This window comes from Podarcis filfolensis (assembly GCF_964270895.1).
Source record: "Podarcis filfolensis genome assembly, chromosome: 5".
NCBI classification, from domain to species: Eukaryota; Metazoa; Chordata; class Lepidosauria; order Squamata; family Lacertidae; genus Podarcis; species Podarcis filfolensis.
The window spans coordinates 20,905,836-20,926,518 of record NC_139608.1 but is presented as its reverse complement, the minus strand read 5'-3'; the positions used below and the strand labels follow the sequence as shown (position 1 = coordinate 20,926,518).

Below are 20,683 nucleotides of genomic sequence, written 5' to 3'. Positions count from 1 at the left end.
TGAGCTCCCGTTGCTTTGTCCCAGCTCCTGCCAACCTAGCAGTTCGAAATCATGCCAGTGCAAATAGTTAAATAGGTACTGCTGCAGCGGGAAGGTAAACGGTGTTTCCGTGTTCTCTGGTTTTTGTCACGGTGTTACGTTGTGCCAGAAGTAGTTTAGTCCTGCTGGCCACATGACCCGGAAAACTGTTTGTGGACAAATGCCGGCTCCCTCGGCCTGAAAGCGAGATGAGTGCCTCAACCCCATAGTTGCCTTTGACTGGACTTGACCGTCCAGGGGTCCTTTATCTTTACCTTTTTACCTGTATTGGTCCATCTAGCCTAGTGCTGTCTACACGCACTGGCAGCAGTTGTCAGGGGTTTCAGACAAGGATTCCCCCTGCCCCACCTGAAAATGCCAGAAACTGAACCTGAATTGTTCTGTGTTACGCATGAGGCATGTGGGTACTCACAGAAGGAAAAAAAAGTTTCCAACATAATTAACCCAATGAACTGATGTCCCCAATTTGATGTCCCCAAGTTCTCAAGGACTGCCTCTTCCCATATGAACCAACCAGGACACTGCAATTATCATCTGAGACCCTTCTGAGCCACCTCCACTAGAGGTCTGGAGGGTGGCAACACAAAAATGGGCCTTTTCTGTGCTCGCTCCCCATTTGTGGAATGTTCTCCCTGGGGAAACTCACCTGGCACCTTCATTGCATAGCTTTAGGCACCAGGGGAAAACGGTCCTCTACTCCCAGGCCTTTTGCTAATTAAGCAAACTATGGCCTTTAAAACTATAGGTGTGTTTGTGCACGTGCAGACATGTGTGTTGTCTTTGTTACTATGTTACTACAGTGTGTTATGTATTTTTTGTGTTTTTATATTGTAAACTGCCCAGTGATCCCTGGATGAAGGGCGGTATAGAAATCTAATAATTTCACCTCCCTCCTTATGTAGGCACCTGCTGCTGCCTTCGCTGTGTGTCTGTTTTGAGCATCTATCACTGCCTTTCTCAACCTGTGGGTCCCCAGATGTTGTTGAACTACAACTCCCATCCAGTGGCGTAGCGTGGGGGGTGCAGGGGGGGCCGGCCGCACCGGGCGCAACATCTGGGGTTAGGGCAAATCCACGGGTTAGGGGGCGCAAATCCACGGGTTAGGGGGCGCAAATCCACGGGTTAGGGGGCGCAAATTACTTGCCTTGCCCCGGGTGCTGACAACCCACGCTACGCCACTGCTCCCATCACCCCTAGCTAGCAAGACCAGAGCTCAGGGTTGATGGGAGTTGTAGCCCAACAACATCTGGGGACCCACAAGTTGAGAACCACAGATCTATCACATCAGCCTGCAACACACTCACATTACTAATGATGTAGGATCATGACTCAGGAAGCTGCCTTAGTCAGACCATTGGTCTGACTAGCTTACCACTGTCTTCCACACTGTCTGGCAGGGTTTTCAAGACAAACGTCCCCTCCCCACACATTGTCCTACCTGGAAATGCTGCAGAATGAACCTGAGACTTTTTGTAAACCATGTACCACTGAGATACCTGCCTTCCACAAAGCGACTTCTACTTCCTCCATTGTGCGATGTACACTCATTTATCTGTGAGTCACAGAAATCAGAGGACTGCCAGTTTGGAATGTGGTCAGCCCCTGCACAGTCTGGATCTCCTACATGTCCTGAGTTGATTTTGTGTGGGGTGAATTGGCTCTTTGTCTTGGCTGTGCCCACTGTCTTCCCCCATGGCAAGGAATAAGTTCAGTTTTCCAGATTCTTAATGGTGGCCTTTCAGGCAACTGAAGTTAGCTATCATTACAGGAAAGACAACGTAATATATTTTCCTCCCTTGTGCTTCAGAGATGTAAGGTGCCCTACAAAGGGTAGTGTTTCTATTCCCCAAACTGGCAGATAATCTGCTTCCATTATCAGGAATTAACAGTAATTCCTAGGCAAGGATTCTGTTCTTGTAGGATAAGACAAATCTAATGTTGATTTATGCCTTCTGACGTCAACTGCAGGAAAGGAACAGGAGGAGGCTGTGAAGGCATCATCCCTTCAAAGCACATTGCTTTCAAGACATTCAGCTAATTTTAACTCAAAGCCAACCTGTTGAAACTAATGAGCATGGCTAAGTTAGGTCTGTTAATTTAAATAGGGCTACTCTCAGTAAAGCTTAGTTCAGTATTGCCCATTGTATGTACGCACATTTCAAAACTTGTGGAGCTAAATGTTCTTTACTCCAGTTATTCCAAGAACCTTAAAATTTCAGTATTGTCTTTAGGCATCCAAAGTAGCTGAGAGGGTCTGGACTTGGTTAAAAAGCTGTAGTGGCTGCTTGTCAGATTTCCTTCTTCCCTAACCCACATCATTAGTGCCATTGTTAACTTTTATCTCTCTTTATCAGTAAATATCCTGTTGGTCTCAAAGTTCTCCCAAATCTCACATTCTGGGGGTTTTTGTTCTCAGTCACACACCGTGTGACATGATTTAGCATGACTTCCTGTTCCAATTACAGTGTGAAGACCGGGAATAAGATATATTGTCTATCTACTGCCAACCTTTTTGAAGGTGCAAGCCAAGTCTATAATTTGAAACGCTTTAAGGCATGTGTTTATGCTCTACGCTTGTGTCGCAGGTCGGGGAAACTTTGCCCAGAGAAATCCAGATAAGTACTGCATTGATAGAGGTTCTGGCCTGTGAAATTCCTAGTGGAACCATGTTAAAACACACACACACACCAAAAAGTCAGATTCAGCAAAATGAACAACAACACCCAGGCACAGAAGAAATAACCAACACAAAGGAGGAACCACTCAGATTCCCCCCTCCCCTGCTTTCTGTTTGAGTTGGACTGGGAGAAGGTTGTTTCCCTACTAAATCAACAATAGAGCAAGTCCAGGGACAGCTTGCAGCAGTGACAGAACACACACTTGGCTAATAAAATAGCCATGGCAGAATGTCTTGCATGAATGTGTGCTTTCAAAGCCTATTAAGCTAGCAACCACTGTAACTTATTGTGGCAATGGATCTGATTATGTGTTGAGCTCGCACACACACACACACACACACACACACACACACACACAAAATGACATTTGGTTTGTATACCTTGCAAGAACTGGATGTCCTAAAGAGACCGACCTAAACAATGGCGTGTCCTTGGATTGTGAGCGCTCAAGGGGGCGCAGCTCGTTTCCTTATGTACAATTACTTTTGACATTTTTCAACTGCGGTGTGACCGAGTTTTCTAATCAGGTTTTGCCAGGACCTGGCCCCCAGTGCAAGGACGTACTTCTTTCTCGATGTTCCTTACACAGTAATACAACGGTGGACAACCACAGTTCTTAACTGGGCAGCAGACATTTCCAAATGGTAAAGAACAGACACTTTTCCACCCAGGGACTGAACGAACTTGGCAGAAAAAAATATAGCATACATCAAATTTAAAGATAAACTTTGGATAAGAAAGCTTTAAGATAGAGGAAATTCCTAAATTTTAATTTAAACATTATTTTCTGAACGACATCCCCTCAGAAGAACAGTACACTTAAGGATACTGCAGTGTTAGAGATAACAAAATTAGATCAGCAGTGACATCCACATTCTACATTAATATTTTCATTTGCACATCCATGGAAGAGACTTGCATAACCATGGGGATACAAGCCTGTGGCTGGCAGGTATTTGTAAATCACATACGCAAATGAACACTTACTTGATTACTTGAAAAAGGAATATTTTTAAAGTAATGAATTTTCATCTGTTCATTAGAAGTACAATGGTTAATCCCAAACTCCAGGCTATCCATAGCTCCTGACTGCTCTCTCATCCTGCCATACATTAATATGGCAGCATGTAAGCTTCTTGCGGGCAGAGAACTTATTGCTTATGAGATGAAAACTCGAGGGCCTTGTACTGTCCTACAAATGACTACATTGTTATTACTATTGTTATTTCTTCCTTCTATAATACTATCAGTGTATATGGGGCTTTGCAGACTACACAGGCATAAAGATGAATGTGTACAACTGCAGTTAACGTCCCCCGGTCTTGTTTTAGTGGAGGATAAAAACCCAGGAATTAAAAGGTAAATATAGTGGAGCTGAAAACACCAGGAGTTAAAACAATAATAATGAAGTAACTATTAACGTATAGGAAACAGGCACAAAAATGATCTAACGCAAAGCCAACATCATAAAAGTCTTTATGATGCTAAAATTCCAGCCCAATTTTGACATGCTTTGCAGATAAAGAGCCTGCCCCATTAACCCCAAGCCACATTACAGCAATGCCGAAAGGATGAGAGGCCTCTCTGGGCTCTGATGAGATCTCTCCAGTGGAAAGATAAAGCCATCTGTGTATGGGGCTGGGCTTGTATTTTCACCCCCCCCCCACTTACAGTGTTATCAATGGCCTTTCCAATCAAAGTGCCAGAGGCATTAAATCCAGGCATAATATTTCAGAGTTCACGCACACTAGCAAAGGCTCAAATTCATGAAGCGGGTGACCACCTGCGATACTAGACACAGCTGATAGGGTTGGGATACATGTGAGTGTGTTTTGCACATCACAGACACCAGAAACATTGTGCTTCAGTGGGAGGTGAAACCAGCAGCGGTGCAGCAAACCGATTGGGCGCCTGGGACGGCGCACGTGCCATGTGCTCAGGGGCAGGGCCAGCCGCCTGTGGGGGCGGGTCCAGCCGGGGCAGGATGCTCCACAGGGCCTCTAAGGAGTCTCTAAGGAGTCCTCCCACTCAGCCACCCTACAGCTGGGGGGGGGGGGAGAGGCAGCGGGCAGACCATTTGGGGCAGCATGGAGCCTGCGGGCGCCCAAGCCACTGCGTCACTCCCAGGAGAGATTCATGGCTCAGGCGTGCTGCAGGCCCTGCGGTGAGTTCCACCCAGCATTTTGTCACCCCTCCCAGTGGTGACAGTCGGCCCAGCCTGCACCCACTGCACCCTCCTTCCCCGGAAACCAGAACAGGTTTGCAGCTGAGGATTATAAGGATGCTGCATTGACTGCAGCGAGTTCAGCAAAGGTTTTAATTCCTGCGTTGTACTGGCTTGGAAGAATTTACTCTCCTTTACATACCCCAGTGGGTAAGACAGATGGACAGAAGATCCTGCTGACCTTCAGTGTTTTCATAATCTACAATCTCTGTTCCACACATGCTTATGACTATCCTCAAAACATTCTGGGCCCAATTTCAATCAATGGGTGGAATTCAATAGAGCCCCAATGAGATTGTTCCATCAGTACAAGATTTTCTGCTTGCCTGATGGAATCATTTCACTTCTGCTTCTCCTACACACTGTTCTGGGGGTTCTCCCAGCCCTCTTGAAAAATTTTGGGGAGGCTTAGGGGGCGCATGATGGGGAGAAAGCCCAGTTGCATTACCAGGAGTCCTTGCACTGGCTTTTGCTGCTGGAACGGCTTAGCTGAATCCGGCCCAATGTGTACAGACGGGTGTGGCCTGGGAAGATCTCCCCACCCTGTCGCCATCTTGTTAGTGAGTTTGTGTTGGGTGCTATTGCGGTGGCAGGCTGGAGGCACAGAAGGTGGCAGGCAGGCGGGATACATGCAGTGATGTCAGGGCAAAACATATAGCAGAGTTCATGTACAAAGCCCACCTTGAGTGGGTCCTACATCCACCCAAAGTGCAGTCAAAGTCAGTCGAAAAAGGCTGTGTGGATACATAAACAGCTGTTGAGATGGTGGTGATAATAAGAGCCATTAATATCATCAGGGTGGACTTCAAGAAAGACATGGTTGGCAGAGCTGGTAAAAAAGTTAAAGGCCTCATACTGCCCCTGGAAAGCAGGGTCCAGGCACTGTGTCACTCTGCACACATGAACAGGTTTCTATTGCATGCTACTTAAACAATACTCAGGACAAAGGCAATCTTATGTACATCTGTAGGTATTATCCAAGGAGCAAGATGTTGCTTCTGTAGTGTCCATGTTCGTTCTATGCACAGAAATGCATTGGTCCCCCGAACAAGCACTGGGTGCACTCAGATGTGGGGATTATTGTGATAGTTTTCTGGCTGTAATGCTAGCGCTTCTGTCCCTGTTTCCAACATTCCTTTTATGCTGCATTACCTGCTGCATTACAGAACTGTAGCCTTTTGACAGATATATCACCATGCCGTGCTAAATGCCATTCGTATCAATGGCTGTGTCGTAACACAAAAGCAAATACCACTGTATGCATCACATCCGTTTTGAGCATGCCTGCTTCTGTTCCCCCATGAAAATGGTGGGAGATGAAAGTATGCCAGAACAGCACCACCATTTCACATGAGCGCCAGTGGTGGGATCTGTGAAATTCCAGCACAAGACTCCCACAGTTTTTCCAAGGGGTTAACGAGGTTGCAAATGGTTTTTAAATTTTTTCTTCCTGGAAGCAATTAACGTGGAAACGAGTGTTGAACTTCCACTAGATTCTGCTAGATTTCCTGAAGTGTGTGTGAATGATCAAATAGGACACAAAAATGTTCTGGTGAGGAAATAGAATAAAGTGCTGCCTGAATGCAGCCACTGTAGAACAGGAGAGATTGGAAGGGCGTTTGTCAGTCTGAAGCAACTATAATGGACATGGCATTAGTTGCATTAGTCCCTGCGCCACTCCTCGTAAACAAGGGATGTTGCAACGGCGCCCAGCTTGAGCAATATTATCAATGAGGTCTTATATTGCCTTTTTTTCTCCTTCCGTGACTCAGACGATGAGATATTTTACATATTCGTGTGCGCTAGCCTTGTGAATCATATAAACAGGCCCAGAGTTCTTACAAATATGTGGTTGCTTCCCTGCTCTCCCTTTCTTTCGCTTGGGCAACTGCTACGTTAATGCACTGGAGCCATTCCTCGGCATTCTTCTCATCTTTGGCCTTGAAAACGTAGGTCTTACTGTCCGTGAATATTTCAAAGGCCCGAGGGAGGCTGCGGTCCCTGCGTTTCTTGGCCACCACTTTGACACTCTGGACCTTGCTGAGCTCAATGGGGCAGTCGTCTGGGTCATCTTTCTAAAACAGAGAAGGAAGTGAAGATGGGGGGGGGAGGGAAACAGAGTTCAAGGTTTGTTCTGAATATACCGTATATACTTGAGTATAAGCCGACCCAAATATAAGCCAAGGCACCTAATTTTAGGACAAAAAACTGGGAAAACATATTGACTTGAATATAGGCCAGTTCACCACACCACAAACCTGGTGGTGGTGGCAGCGGAGGAGGAAGAACAAGCACTCACTCCTCCTCCGGCGCCGCTGACAGGGGCAAAGGAGGCGGAGGAGGAAGGAGCAGCCTGAAAGGGCTCCTTTTGGGCTGCTCGTTCCTTCTCTGCTGCCACCACCACCAGGTGATAACCCTGAGCTATGAAGGGCTCCTTTCTTGCCGCTCGTCCCTCCGCCGCTACCCGCCTCACTCGAGTATACGCCAAGGGAGGCTTTTTCAGCATAAAAAATATGCTGAAAAAGTTGGGTTATATTCGAGTATATATGGTACGTGGTTGGTTAATCTGCCAAAAGTGGCCTGTTGCTGATGTGGTTCTTACATATTGTTCATCACCACACTATTCCACAGTATTGAACTAGTTTAACACCTTTTCCTTTCTCCAGTGAACCCAGGGAACTATAGCTCTATAAGAAGTTAGAGGAGAAAATTCTCAGCACCCCTACCAAACCACAATTCTCAGGGCCCTTGGAGAGAAGCTGTGGCCGTTTAAATGGCATAACATCGCCAGACGTTTCTAGGGCAGATATACACTCAAAAGTCTCTAGGGAGGAAAAAATAACTCTTAAAACATAATTTGTTCCACTGGAGTCAATCTTTAGGAGTGCGGCTTAATGAGACATCAATAAATTTTTGCATAGTTTAATCTACGAGTTTCTCCTCTTTCAACATTAGCACAGTTCTCTAACTGAATCCAGAGATGTAGGATTTGGGCAATTTTCCCACCAGGGTTTTAAGCAGTCTTAATGCATGTGAAAGATGCCCGACTGATAACCCTGGGCTATGAAGTGCTCTGTTTCTTCTCAGAGTCAGCCTGGCACATGCAGAGGTGTATCCAGCAGGCTTCCACAGCCATACCACCTGCAACGGTTCCTCTGGTGCAAAAGTACAAATTGTGACAGGAGGTGGGCCGTTAAGACACAAAGGCTTGAACTGAAGCCCATGGTTCATTTATCTCCATCCCATTAGCTGTACGTAAGCCCACAGAAATTACTAGTGGAGCTAAATGGAGGTACAGTGGTACCTTGGGTTACATACACTTCAGGTTACATACGCTTCAGGTTACAGAACACTAACCCAGAAATAGTATCTCAGGTTAAGAATTTTGCTTCAGGATGAGAACAGAAATCGTGCTCCAGTGGCGCGGCAGCAGCTGGAGGCCCCATTAAGAACAATTTCAGGTTAAGTACGGACCTCCGGAACGAATTAAGTACTTAACCTGAGGTACCACTGTACTGTACTTGTTCTCCTCTTCCATGAATTGGCCTTGATAGCATCTAGTGACGATCCATTGGAAAGTTTTGTGTGTTGCTGACAACCCTTTGGTGACCCACCAGTGATGCTTCCCTCTCCATTTTGCTCCCTGGTGCCAGCTTTGCACAATGCAAGGCAAGAAGAGCTGGCATGAGGGCACTGACATTCTGGAGTATTGCAGGAGCTGCAATGCTGGCAAATTGGCACTGGGCACGATCTGCCATGGCGACAAGGCTATCATAACTCGGCACGCAAGTTTGCCATGATTATATTTGGTACATTGGTAACCATTTGTTGAGAGTGTAAGACTCCCTTGCCATCTTTACAGTGTATGGAAGGAACTTCAAGGCCCAATTAGGCTGCAGAAATCTTACTACAAAAGTAAAGGTAAAGGACCTCAACAGTTAAGTACAGTCGCGAACGACTCTGGGGTTGCGGCACTCATCTCGCTTTACTGGCTGAAGAGTTTGGATTTGATATCCTGCTTTATACCCTAAGGAGTCTCAAAGCGGCTAACATTCTCCTGTCCCTTCCTCCCCCACAACAAACACTCTGTGAGGTGAGTGAGGCTGAGAGACTTCAGAGAAGTGTGACTAGCCCAAGGTCACCCAACAGCTGCATGTGGAGGAGCAGAGACGCGAACCCGGTTCCCCAGATTACGAGACTACCTCTCTTAACCACTACACCACACTGGCTCTGTGCCGAGGGAACCGGTGTTTGTCCGCAGACAGCTTCCGGGTCATGTGGCCAGCATGACTAAGCCACTTCTGGTGAAACCAGAGCAGTGCACGGAAATGCTGTTTACCTTCCCACCGGAGCGGTACCTATTTATCTACTTGCACTGGCGTGCTTTCGAACTGCTAGGTTGGCAGGAGCTGGGACTGAGCAACGGGAGCTCACCCCGTTGCGGGGATTCGAACCACCGACCTTCCAATCGGCAAGCCCTAGGCTCAGTGGTTTAGACCACAGCGCCACAGAAATCTTAGTAGCTGTTACCTATTATATGCAAAAATTAAAAAGCGGACTGATCCACAGGGGATGATGCTGTCATTTTATTAGGTGAAACAGCTGGGTAATGGTGTGGGGCATATAACCAGAGTTTTAATGAGTTTGCACCTGCCTCAATTGCACCTTAACCTAGAAATCCACATTAAAACTGTAATAATTCTGGATGAAATCCTGTTTATTGTTTTAGGCAGAAGAAGAGTGCTTAGAATGTTACTTGGGGGAAAAAACCTGAACAAAAATTAATCTCTCTCTTTTAAAATCCTCGAGCCCGCTAGAAATGGTTGTTCAGCAATTCAAGTCTGCCAAATCCATTTGCTTTCCAGAAAGATACCCACTCCTTTGATTTACAAATGAGATCACCCATAAAGAAACTCCTTGCCATTTTTAATGATGTGATATTCTTTTACCATTGAGAATAGAGGTACTTTTATGTGCCTCCTGCTCTGTTATGAAAGCAGGTCTAATTATCTTCCATTACGGCAAAAGTCCTTTTTCTAAGTCAATCAGATATGATACAATTGGTAGCAGAATTCATCCAATTAGGCTGGGAGAAAATCAACCTGAAGTCTGATGTATTCTTAAAACTAACCATCAGCTAATGGGATCAAGATGAGCAGGTGACAGCAAAGGTTGCAAGGTTTTAAGCTGGGGCAATTGGAATAAGATCCACTATTTGACTATTGATTCAAAAACCCCAAATCTATTTTATATAATTGACTTTTTATTTTTATTCTTTGTATATCGTATTGTCGTTTTATTGCTATGGCCGATGGCTGACGCAAATAAAAATTCATTCAGCCAATGGGTTAATCTATTTGTTATGGCTTAAGTTGGTTAAGGCTTTACAAGACACACTTTAAGTGTTCCAGAAATATAACTCAGGGGATAAATCTACCAATTGTCTTATTTCTAGTTCTCTCTCAAGCCCACACCTCTCTCTTGACATTTCTGTTATATCTGTGACTCACAGAGGCACAACACGATCACAACCGCCTCCTCAAAGCAACCAATTCAGTTTCTGTGTCAAAACAAGGCACAGATTAATTAATTCGTCTCATCTAAGAGTGCCTGGAACAAAGTCAGCCCTGGGAAACCACTAAAAATTAGGGCAAAGTCCTTAATCATCAGCTGGTACTGCCCCGATTGAGTGATGAGCATACATGTTAACTCACTTTTGGTATGTTATGTATAATAAGCTTTTTCAGACATGTGAGTGTCTCGTTAAAGTTTGTGGTGTATGAGAAATAATCATCAAGACTTTTAAGGCCTGATTATGCAGGGACATTTCTAAATAAAAGGATGTCACATAGAGGAGGGAGAAAGGTTGTTTTTTGCTGCTCCAGAGAAGCGGACACGGAGCAATGGTTCCAAACTACAAGAAAGAAGATTCCACCTAAACATTAGGAAAAACTTCCTGACAGTAAGAGCTGTTTGACAGTGGAATTTGCTGCCAAGGAGTGTGGTGGAGTCTCCTTCTTTGGAGGTCTTTAAGCAGAGGCTTGACAACCATATGTCAGGAGTGCTCTGATGGTGTTTCCTGCTTGGCAGGGGGTTGGACTCAATGGCCCTTGTGGTCTCTTCCAACTCTATGATTCTATGATTCTAAATGATTTCTTTCCCCTCTCTCCCAACTTACAGATTTCCCTTTGCGAAAGAGAAGCTGATTCCCAGCAAGCGTGAAATAGCGGGTTTTCCACCTTTTGATGAATTTCCACCGAACTTGCTTTTCTTTCAGCTTGCCTTCAATTAAGGGTTGGCCATCTTGATTGACAACTGTGGAAATATGAGAGAGAGAGAGAGAGAGAGAGAGAGAGAGAGAGAGAGAGAGAGAGGGAATTGTTATGAATTCTTGTTTCTCCTTTGGTGGCTCAGACTTTACAGAAAATTTAGAATCAGAAGCCCAGGATGTGGCATCTATATAAGCCATTTCCCTATATCCCCCCCCCACCCCACAAAACAAGCAGCAAAGAAACCACAGTTCAGATGAACCACAGTTTGCCTGGGTTTGGGTGACATGACAAGCTATGGTTCATCTGAAACAGAAGGGGAACCTTCTAAACTCCTCACTGCACTTGTGTTGGAAGAGGAGTACATGGGCTCAAAGCTTACTGGGTTTCATTTGTACAATAGGAAACTTCAGCCCATTTTTTCTGTCAAGGAGTTAAACTTATTCCATGCATTTGCAAAATAATTTTCAAAATTTTGATAAACAAGATTTTCCTTCCTTCTGTCCCTATGCAGCTGTTAGGAGCCAATCTCCCAGAGAACAAAGAGGACATTTGGTGGCTGAGGAATACTGTTCTTGTCAACTCTGAGAAACAATGATGAAATTTAACAATGTATCTGTTTCTAGAATGTTTTTACTATTTTAGAATGTTCTTGTGTAGGAATTGTAGATGTGTTTGATGCCCTGGGCTCCTTTGTGGGGAAGGGCAGGATATAAATTCAATAAATAAAATAAATAATACACCCAGAATTTGTCTGCAAAAGTAAATCATTTTACACAAATATGTCTGCTCTATTCTAGCTATAGATCTGCTGGTACCTGACTAGTGTTGTTGTTTTTTAAAGGAATGGATTCTAAGTAACGAGTCTTATTTTCTTTACTTTTAGCAAAGCCTGTTTATTTACAAGGGAGCCTGTAGATGCTGCTTTTAGAATTGCAAGAGATTAGATTATTTGCAGCAGGACAAGGTTGCATAAGCTTTGAGAAACACAAGCTTTCATGTGATGTTTGAAAAGCAGTTTCTTGTTATGAAACTTCAGGTCCAAGTGAATTTTCTTGGCCTTCTGATGCCATGTCTCAGCAATGTGGGACGCAAGAAATTCTAGTATGTCACTGAAGAGCTATGGTGGCCATGGACAACTTTTAATTCTAACTCCCACTGTGTATATTTGGATAAATCCATGGCTATGCAGAAATGTCAACTTTAAAGGGCGCCCTAACGGATGAGATGCCAACATGTCTGAGGGAGTAATTAAAACAAAAAAAGTTCAGAGGGTCACAATGAACTAGTATTCCAAATACTTCTTTTTTTATTTTCTTTGCAATTAAGCTGTCTAAACATGTACAGTTTTATACAGCAACCTTCTAACCTCTTTGTGGTAGAATCTTATGACTTTAATGGAAGCAACCTTTTCCATGGTATCTTAGTCACTGGATGAAGTGCTTTGGCCGGCATTGTAACAAAGCTTCTTATCTCAATCCATCCGATTAAAAGTTAAATGCATTACCTTACCGTAATATTGATAAGAACAAAACTGGATACTAAGTGCCTCTCTGGCTAAAGACTTGTGGGCATGTGCATCAAGCAAAATATTCATTTGGGCTAACTAGGCTGGGATGAAGCCTAAGAATTGAAAGTCACGCACACCGAACAATTCACAAAACAGACGTCACAATCTCATTTGCTGGTGTGGGGAAGAGGGGGGGGGGAGTTCTGTTGCACAGGTGTAGATTCTTGCGCTGAAGGAACAAGTTACATAATGCTACTCTGGCTACAACTCTAGGTTTTGAGAGTGTTCCCTTAATATTCCATCAGCACTAAAGGAAATTTATCTCCTAACAGGGCTAACAGCAGTTTGGGGGCATTTTAATAAGGGAAATGGCAGGGAAGAAAGGGTAATTTCTCCATGAGCAAATGAGCAATGGTCCTGCTCTTGATTTCTCCCTTCCCTGTCACATATCTGTTATTTGAAGAAAAAATTAAGGGACCAGATGTAAAAGTGAGTATGGAATTTGAGGTTTCCAACCATTTGTTTGAAGCATCCTGCATCAATTAACAACGTTTCTCATTGGAACATGCCCAGACCAACCCATTTTTGCGAAATTTGCACATGAAAACACAAATGGCGCGCATAGGCTATGTCCTAGTCAGCATCCCAGTTTGGGATTTTGTTGCATTAAGACTGCACTCCTACACCTACATACCTGGAATGAATATTCTTGGGGATTTACTTTGGGGTAGATATGTATAGGATTGTGCTGTCAGTGCTGCGTTTAGTTTGGCACTAGGTGCTCATTAGAACGGCAGCCTTCTTCCGGTTGCTAAGTCACTGGAAATAAGAAATTACTGTCGATCTGCTGCACACCACCCAGAAACCTACTGTATGATCACCATTTCCCCCCCACCAGCCTTCACTTCTTCCACAGTGCATGGAAGATGTGTGCTATTTGCATCTATCCTGAAATTTCAATAGAGATATTCACAAAGCTCGTGTTTATGCAGAGAGGATTCAAGGAAGTAAATGTTTAAATATTTGCCTAACTGGGAAATAAACGCTTCTCGCAACATACGACTTCATTGAGAATCCCTCAGCAATGTGAAAAATGTTGGCTGAAAAGGAAAGTTAAACACGATTCTCCTACAAATGCTTTTATCAAGAGTTAGGTTCATAACCCAACAGTAAAGTGAGAACTAACCTTCACCCAAAGATCCCAGAGCAGTTCACAACATAAAAATACAAAGTGAGAATACAAAATAAAACAAATACAAATACAAACTAATAACCCCTCTCCTACAAACACATTTTAAAAACCATAGAGAGGCCTCGATGGCAGCATTCGATCCCCAGGCCCAAGCTCCCCGACCCGGGGGTATAAAATACATGTGTATTTCTGCTACTAATTTCCACAACATGACTTTTGTTTTTCTCTAAAGGGAATGCTTTATAAGCCAATGTAAGAAAAAAATATAGGACTACGTGTGCAAAAACAGTCTAAAGATGCAATTCTATACACACTTAACTGAGAGTAAGTCTGATTGAATCTACTCTCAATCCCCATAAATCTACTTTGCTAAAGAAAAGACAAGAAAATAAATTAAAACAGCACTGAATTTCTAAGAAACACATTTGCACATCATGTGGAGTTAGCCCCTCCACAGTATTTCCTAGGTAGTGAAGTGATTTAAGCTGTTAATGGAGAAAGGTTGATGTTGAAATATTGGGCTGTTATAATATCAGCCAACTTTCTGTAACATCAGGCCAACTGGTGGCTGGGTACAGATGCACAAGCACAGGGGGGAAGAGAATGAAGTATGCTAGAAAAGGACCTGATTGGCTGGAAGACTTGAAGACCCAAATCTCAGTTCTTTCACTCAGTCTGGTTCATTTTGCTTCCTTAAATACATCTCTGGGGTTCCAGGTTCCAGACCATGGGTAGGCAAACTAAGGCCTGGGGGCCAGATCCAGCCCAATCACCTTCTAAATCCAGCTTGCGGATGGTCCAGGAATCAGCGTCTTTTTACATGAGTAAAATGTGTCCTTTTATTTAAAATGCATCTCTGGGTTATTTGTGGGGCATAGAAATTTGTTCATCCCCCCCCCATATAGTCCGCCCCCCCACAAGGTCTGAGGGACAGTGGACCAGCCCTCTGCTGAAAAAGTTTGCTGACCCCTGGGTCCAGAAAATAAAACACTGTCAACCTAGGGCATTCTATGGAATGGTCTTTGGCGTCTTTAGGAAACTTTAGGATTGCAATTAAAACACGATATATATACAGTGGTACCTCGGGTTATATACGCTTCAGGTTACATATGCTTCAGATTACAGACTCCGCTAACCCAGAAATAGTACCTCGGGTTAAGAACTTTGCTTCAGGATGAGAATAGAAATCGTGCAGCGGCGGCGGGAGGCCCCATTAGCTAAAGTGGTGCTTCAGGTTAAGAACAGTTTCAGGTTAAGAACGGACCTCCGGAACGAATTAAATATGTAACCAGAGGTACCACTGTATATTGCTTCAATCTTATTAACATCAATGAGGACTACACAACCTTAAAGGGGTGTGTGGACTGTATGGCCCACCAGATGCTGTTGGACTTCAACTCCCATTACCCCTAGCCAGCATAGTCAATGCTTATGCCACGGGCCAGGAGTCAGCTTTGCCTGTTGAACAGCAGCCTGAAGGGGGAGAAGGCGGATTGACTCCACCTGCAGCTGATCAGCCTTCAAGGATACAGAGGAGAAGGCACTGATGAGAACCAGCTGGCTTTAGCCTTCTTAAGCATAGCTTCCAGAAGCAGTCAGATGTTGGTAACATTTGTAGTTCCTGACCCTGCCTTGCCGCTTCCTGCTTGTCTTGACCATTGACCGCATGATCATCAGATTACCTGACCTTGGACCATCTGACCATGCGGCTTGCTGTTTGGTGGACCCTAGGACTGGACCTGACTTTGGATGCTGACTCTACCTCCAGGCAAGTATAATTTAGAGACTCTTCTGGTTGGCTGACCTCCCACTCTCCTGAGCTCTGCATGCTGCTGCTCGGCAATGAGACTATGGCAGCTTAGCGATGATGGGAGTTGTTGTCCATTAACATCTGGAGAGCCATAGGCTTTCCACTTTAGTCTAAAGTCTCCTTGAGTTATCTCTAGAAATCGGTGTATGAAGCAACTGAAGAAAAATGGTGCACAGTATATCCATCACCAATGAGGGCAGTGACTCTCATTGGAACTACTCAGTCCCTAATTACAAAACCAACTCAGTTGATCTCTGGCACAAACTGCTAGACCCTGGAAAATTTTCAGGATGTACAGGGATATTCATATATGGTTTATTATTCACGTTAAAATAGTTCATGAAGAATGAGATCTTCATTTCCAAGACAGACCCCACCACAACAGCCTTATAGAATGAGTTAGAAGAAAACTTAATATTTGTAAGGCACAGCGATTCACTAAATACAAGAAGTGTATCCTTCCAAACACAATGGAACAACCTTTCTACCCACTCAAAAATGCAATAAACACTGAGAAAGGAGTCTGGAATTTCCAACTTTGCCAGCTGAAGTTATTGTCAAGGGTACAAAATGTCCTGAAACAAGTCTTGAAATTCCTGACACAGCTACCATAAATCATCAGAGTTTCATTAAAGCAAATTATTCTCTTGTGAGTTTGTGCAAATGAGGATGGCATCGGTGGATTTACTGGAAGGGAGAATTAGCAGTGATGAGAAGAAGTCCTTGGCTGGCTGCGCTTTGATCCCATTGTGAGGTGGATATAACTGGGAGCTGCGTTTGAAAGCAAGAGTGCTGGAGGAAAATGGTCCATGAGTCATTTTCTGTTCTCTACACGTATCAAATGGATGAGATATGGGTCCCTTCCAGATCATCTGCTTACTGAGCATTCATCCTGATTCATATGTACAAAGTTTGTGGAGAGGTTAGATGATGTCAGTGGTCGAGCATTATGGCCAGGTCAAATGAAGTTGGCGATAGTCAACTTTCCAGCACATTTCCCCATGACTTTACTTACCACAAAAATCTGATTGGGGGAGGGGTGTTACTTGTTGTGCAAATGTGCCAAGCCAACTTTAATTGTGCGAATGTACTGGTTATGTGATTGAATTTTGCCTGCAAATAGTGACCAGCTGAAAGTACATATGGAAAAAGAGACCCCAAAATAATATTTTAAGGAGCCATTGTATTGCCTGTTGGCTTTATGGCAGTGGTTCTCAAAGGGTGTGGTGTGCCACACTGGCAGGAAGACTGAAGGACAAAGAAACATTTAAACATTTCAGTATAGTGTATAGTATAGTATAGTATAGTATAGTATAGTATAGTATAGTATAGTATAGTCATACCTCGGGATAAATACGCTTCAGATTGAGCGCTATCGGGTTGCACTCCACGGCGACCCGGAAGTAACGGAGTGTGTTACTTCCAGGTTTTGCTGCTCGCGCATGTGCAGACGGTCAAAATGACGTCATGCGCATGCGCGGAAGTGGCGAAACACGACCCGCAGATGCGCAGACGCGCTATTGCATCTTGCGTTCCTTTCGGGATGCGAACTCGGCTCCAGAACGGATCCCGTTCGCATCCCGAGGTACCACCGTATAGTATAGTATAGTATAGTATAGTATAGTATAGTATAGTATAGTATAGTATAGTAGTATCAATTTATTTATTTACAGAATATGGATAGGTATCTTTTCAAAATGAGAGCAAGAGCATCAAGTGATACTGAGGACAATTCTAGTTGCATTTACCAATGCGTTTTTTATCTTATCAACAACAAAATTGGCTTGAGCAAATTTTTATTTTGAAAGTGTGACCCAGAGAATAAAGTCTGAGAACCACTACTTTATGGCCTTGGACACATGATCCCACCCTTTCTGTGCCTTGTGCTACTTTAGTTCCGAATAATAATTTACAAATCCACACAAAGAGATTTCATGAGTAGGTTTGTTTTTAAAACTCTCTGGTTAAAAATGTGTTGCCTTTTAATTGCCTGTAAGAAAAGCTGTTTGGAGCAAAACTACACGTTTACGAAAAGCATGGGGCTGCCACCCAAAATGGAATCTCCGGGTTACATTTCCCCCCTCCTCCATTGGAGGCAGTGTGCCTCTGAATACTATTTGTTGGGAATCGCAAGCAGGGAGTGTGCCACTGCACTCAGGTCCTGCTTGGGGGCTTTGCATAGGCATCTGGTTGGCCACTGTGAGAACAGAGTGCTGGACTAGATGGGCCATTGGCCTGAACAAGCTGGGCTCTTCTTGATGTAAGCCTGTGCTCTGATGCCATGTGGTTGTGGTTTTCCTCATTCTACCATAACTGACACGCAGCGAAAGGATGATGACAGTGTGAAGACATAACAAAAAAAAATTTTTTCCTTCCAGTAGCACCTTAAAGACCAACTAAGTTAGTTCTTGGTATGAGCTTTCTGAAGAAGTGTGCATGCACACGAAAGCTCATACCAAGAACTAACTTAGTTGGTCTTTAAGGTGCTACTGGAAGGAAAAAAAAATTATTTTTTTTTGACTATGGCAGACCAACACGGCTACCTATCTGTAAGTGTGAAGACATGTCTCACAATGTGTAATTCTACCCTTATATGAAAGGGACACGGGTGGCGCTGTGGGTTAAACCACAGAGCCTAGGACTTGCCAATCAGAAGGTCAGCAGTTTGAATCCCTGCGACGGGGTGAGCTCCCATTGCTCGGTCCCTGCTCCTGCCAACCTAGCAGTTCGAAAGCACGTCAAAGTGCAAGTAGATAAATAGGTACTGCTCCGACGGGAAGGTAAACGGCGTTTCCGTGTGCTGCTCTGGTTCACCAGAAGTGGCTTAGTCATGCTGGCCACATGACCTGGAAGCTGTACACCGGCTCCCTCGGCCAATAAAGCGAGATGAGCGCTGCAACCCCAGAGTCGGCCACGACTGGACCTAATGGTCAGGGGTCCCTTTACCTTTACCTTTACCCTTATATGAATCATATGTTTGCACTTTTCCTGGAGAGCTACTCCAGATAATACCCATCTGCTGCCCACAGGGACCAGGGCAGATGGCAGAATTATGAACCACACTGACATTGCTCACCTGGACTCTCTTAAGGGTTTCTTTTTGCCAGCTTGGTACATGCATATCTGATGTGTCCTAACTCATGGCTGGCCCGTCCATTAGGAAGAATGAGGAGATGGCCTCGGGGAGCTGATTTGAGGTGTGATGAAAGGTTTGCAAAATTGTTACTCATTTGATGGTTGTCCTACTGACAGGGAGAGAGGTGTTTGTGGGCTTTTCTGCCTCAAGCTCCAAAGTACATTGCATGATGTCTTCAGCTGAATGGTTCCTTCCATTGGAAAGTATTCAACTTACATGAGCTGATGGGAAAGCTCTGCCTCTGGGATTTGAAGATGTGGTCACTGGATGATGAATACATGTGCGAACTCATCATTCAGTCACCCACAGCTGTCTCCTAAACCACACTCAGGCTGGGCACCCCACTGGCCAGACCATTATCTCCATATACCCCCGCAGGCGAAGTCTGACACGTGGCCAGGGTCAACCACCTTTCAATCATCTGACATCACAATGACAACACGTGTCCAGCATTTGTTCACATGGTTTGCACTCAAGCAGAATGGGCAGCTTCCCAGTGTGGCGGTCAGCTGATATTCAGCGCAAGATAAATGCTGAGCATAGGGCTTTCCAGGGGCTGAATATCAGCTGACAGCACTTGGTAAGGGCTGTGCAAGGGGCTTTGTAGGGACCACCAATCAGCTAATCAGCAGGGCCAACGAAGCCCCGTTTTCCAAACTCCATCTTTACCTGGATCCACACTTGACAACATTTATGAGATTAAGTGTGGGGCAGGAGGGCATGGCTTGGTTGAAACAGCCTGGCCTAGTTATGCCTGCAGATCAGAGGTCCTTCAGCCTTGCAGTACATAAAGCACTGGTTCAAGGTCCTTGCATTAATTTACAAAGTCCTGAGCAACTTAGGCCCAGGGAACCTTAGGGACCACCTGAACCTTTACATCCCACTTGATCACCATGATCACCTGCAGGAGCAGTGTTCCCTCAGCTGCTGAAGTTCATCTGATGACAACAAGGAACCAAGTCTTTGGTGTCTTCAATCTGCCAATAGAGATTCAGCAGACACCTTCGGTGACAGCTTTTAAATGCCTGCTGAAAGCTCTTCTATTCTGTCAGGCCTACAGAATACATCTTTTCAGCAAATCTGATTTATGGTTTTATTATATATATTGTTTTTACTGTATGGTTTTATGCACATCTGTCGTAAACAGGTTTTTTATGAATAGTGGTTCACAAATATTTTTTTATAAATAATAATTTTTAAAATGTATATTTGGAAAGCTGGAAATCAGGAACACTCAGAGGTGATAGACTTGGCTGGTAGCAAAACACAACACAGGCACGAAACAAGACGCAGGGATTAAAGGACCAGTGGGTGAACCACATACACCACATTGAGCTCCTTGGAGGAAAACATGGGATAGAACTGCACTAAAATAAAGAAATAAAATAACTACTATGAGGGGGCAAATGCTAAGGGTGAGGCATGGACAGAGCTGCGCCTGGTATGTCTCTGATCGGATTTTAGTGCAGAAATCCCTTTTAAAACCCAGAACTCACATTCAATCCCAGTTCATAACGTAGGACCAAATGTTTAGTTTTGATTATATACATGTCTGACTCCCCACTGTCTGCAGTCTGCATTTCTCCTATCTTCCTCCTTTCTTATTTCCTTTGCTTTTTCCCTTTTTCCTTCTTTTAAGAAAACTTAAACAAACAACACAAATGGCTGCAGTGTCACTGGGTGTGACCCACCTTAGGGTGGGTCACGACCCATCAGCTGAAGACAAAGGGTCTAATGGATATCAGTAGTCTCTAACATGTATTTCCAGGGTGAGGAGTCCAGCTGCCTGTAAAATAATATGCTCCCCATCTGGCAGATGACTACT

At 44.3% G+C, this 20,683-nt stretch overlaps 1 protein-coding gene across 16 annotated transcripts in view; it reads right to left on the bottom strand.

Annotated features, from left to right (window-relative positions):
* Window positions 1-3,459: 3,459 nt before the first annotated feature.
* The window catches only part of VEPH1 (ventricular zone expressed PH domain containing 1), a 154,004-nt gene continuing 136,780 nt past the window's right edge, over window positions 3,460-20,683 (bottom strand). For all 16 annotated transcript variants that reach the window (XR_014547960.1, XR_014547961.1, XM_083613214.1 and 13 more), the window contains 2 exons: window positions 11,120-11,256; window positions 3,460-7,016 (listed from right to left, as the gene is read on the bottom strand). Coding sequence is in view for 14 of the 16 variants with exons in the window: in XM_083613214.1 (XP_083469340.1) it covers window positions 6,780-7,016; window positions 11,120-11,256 (374 nt within the window). In the remaining 2 variants the exon portion in view is untranslated. The remainder of the gene's footprint in view (window positions 7,017-11,119; window positions 11,257-20,683) is intronic.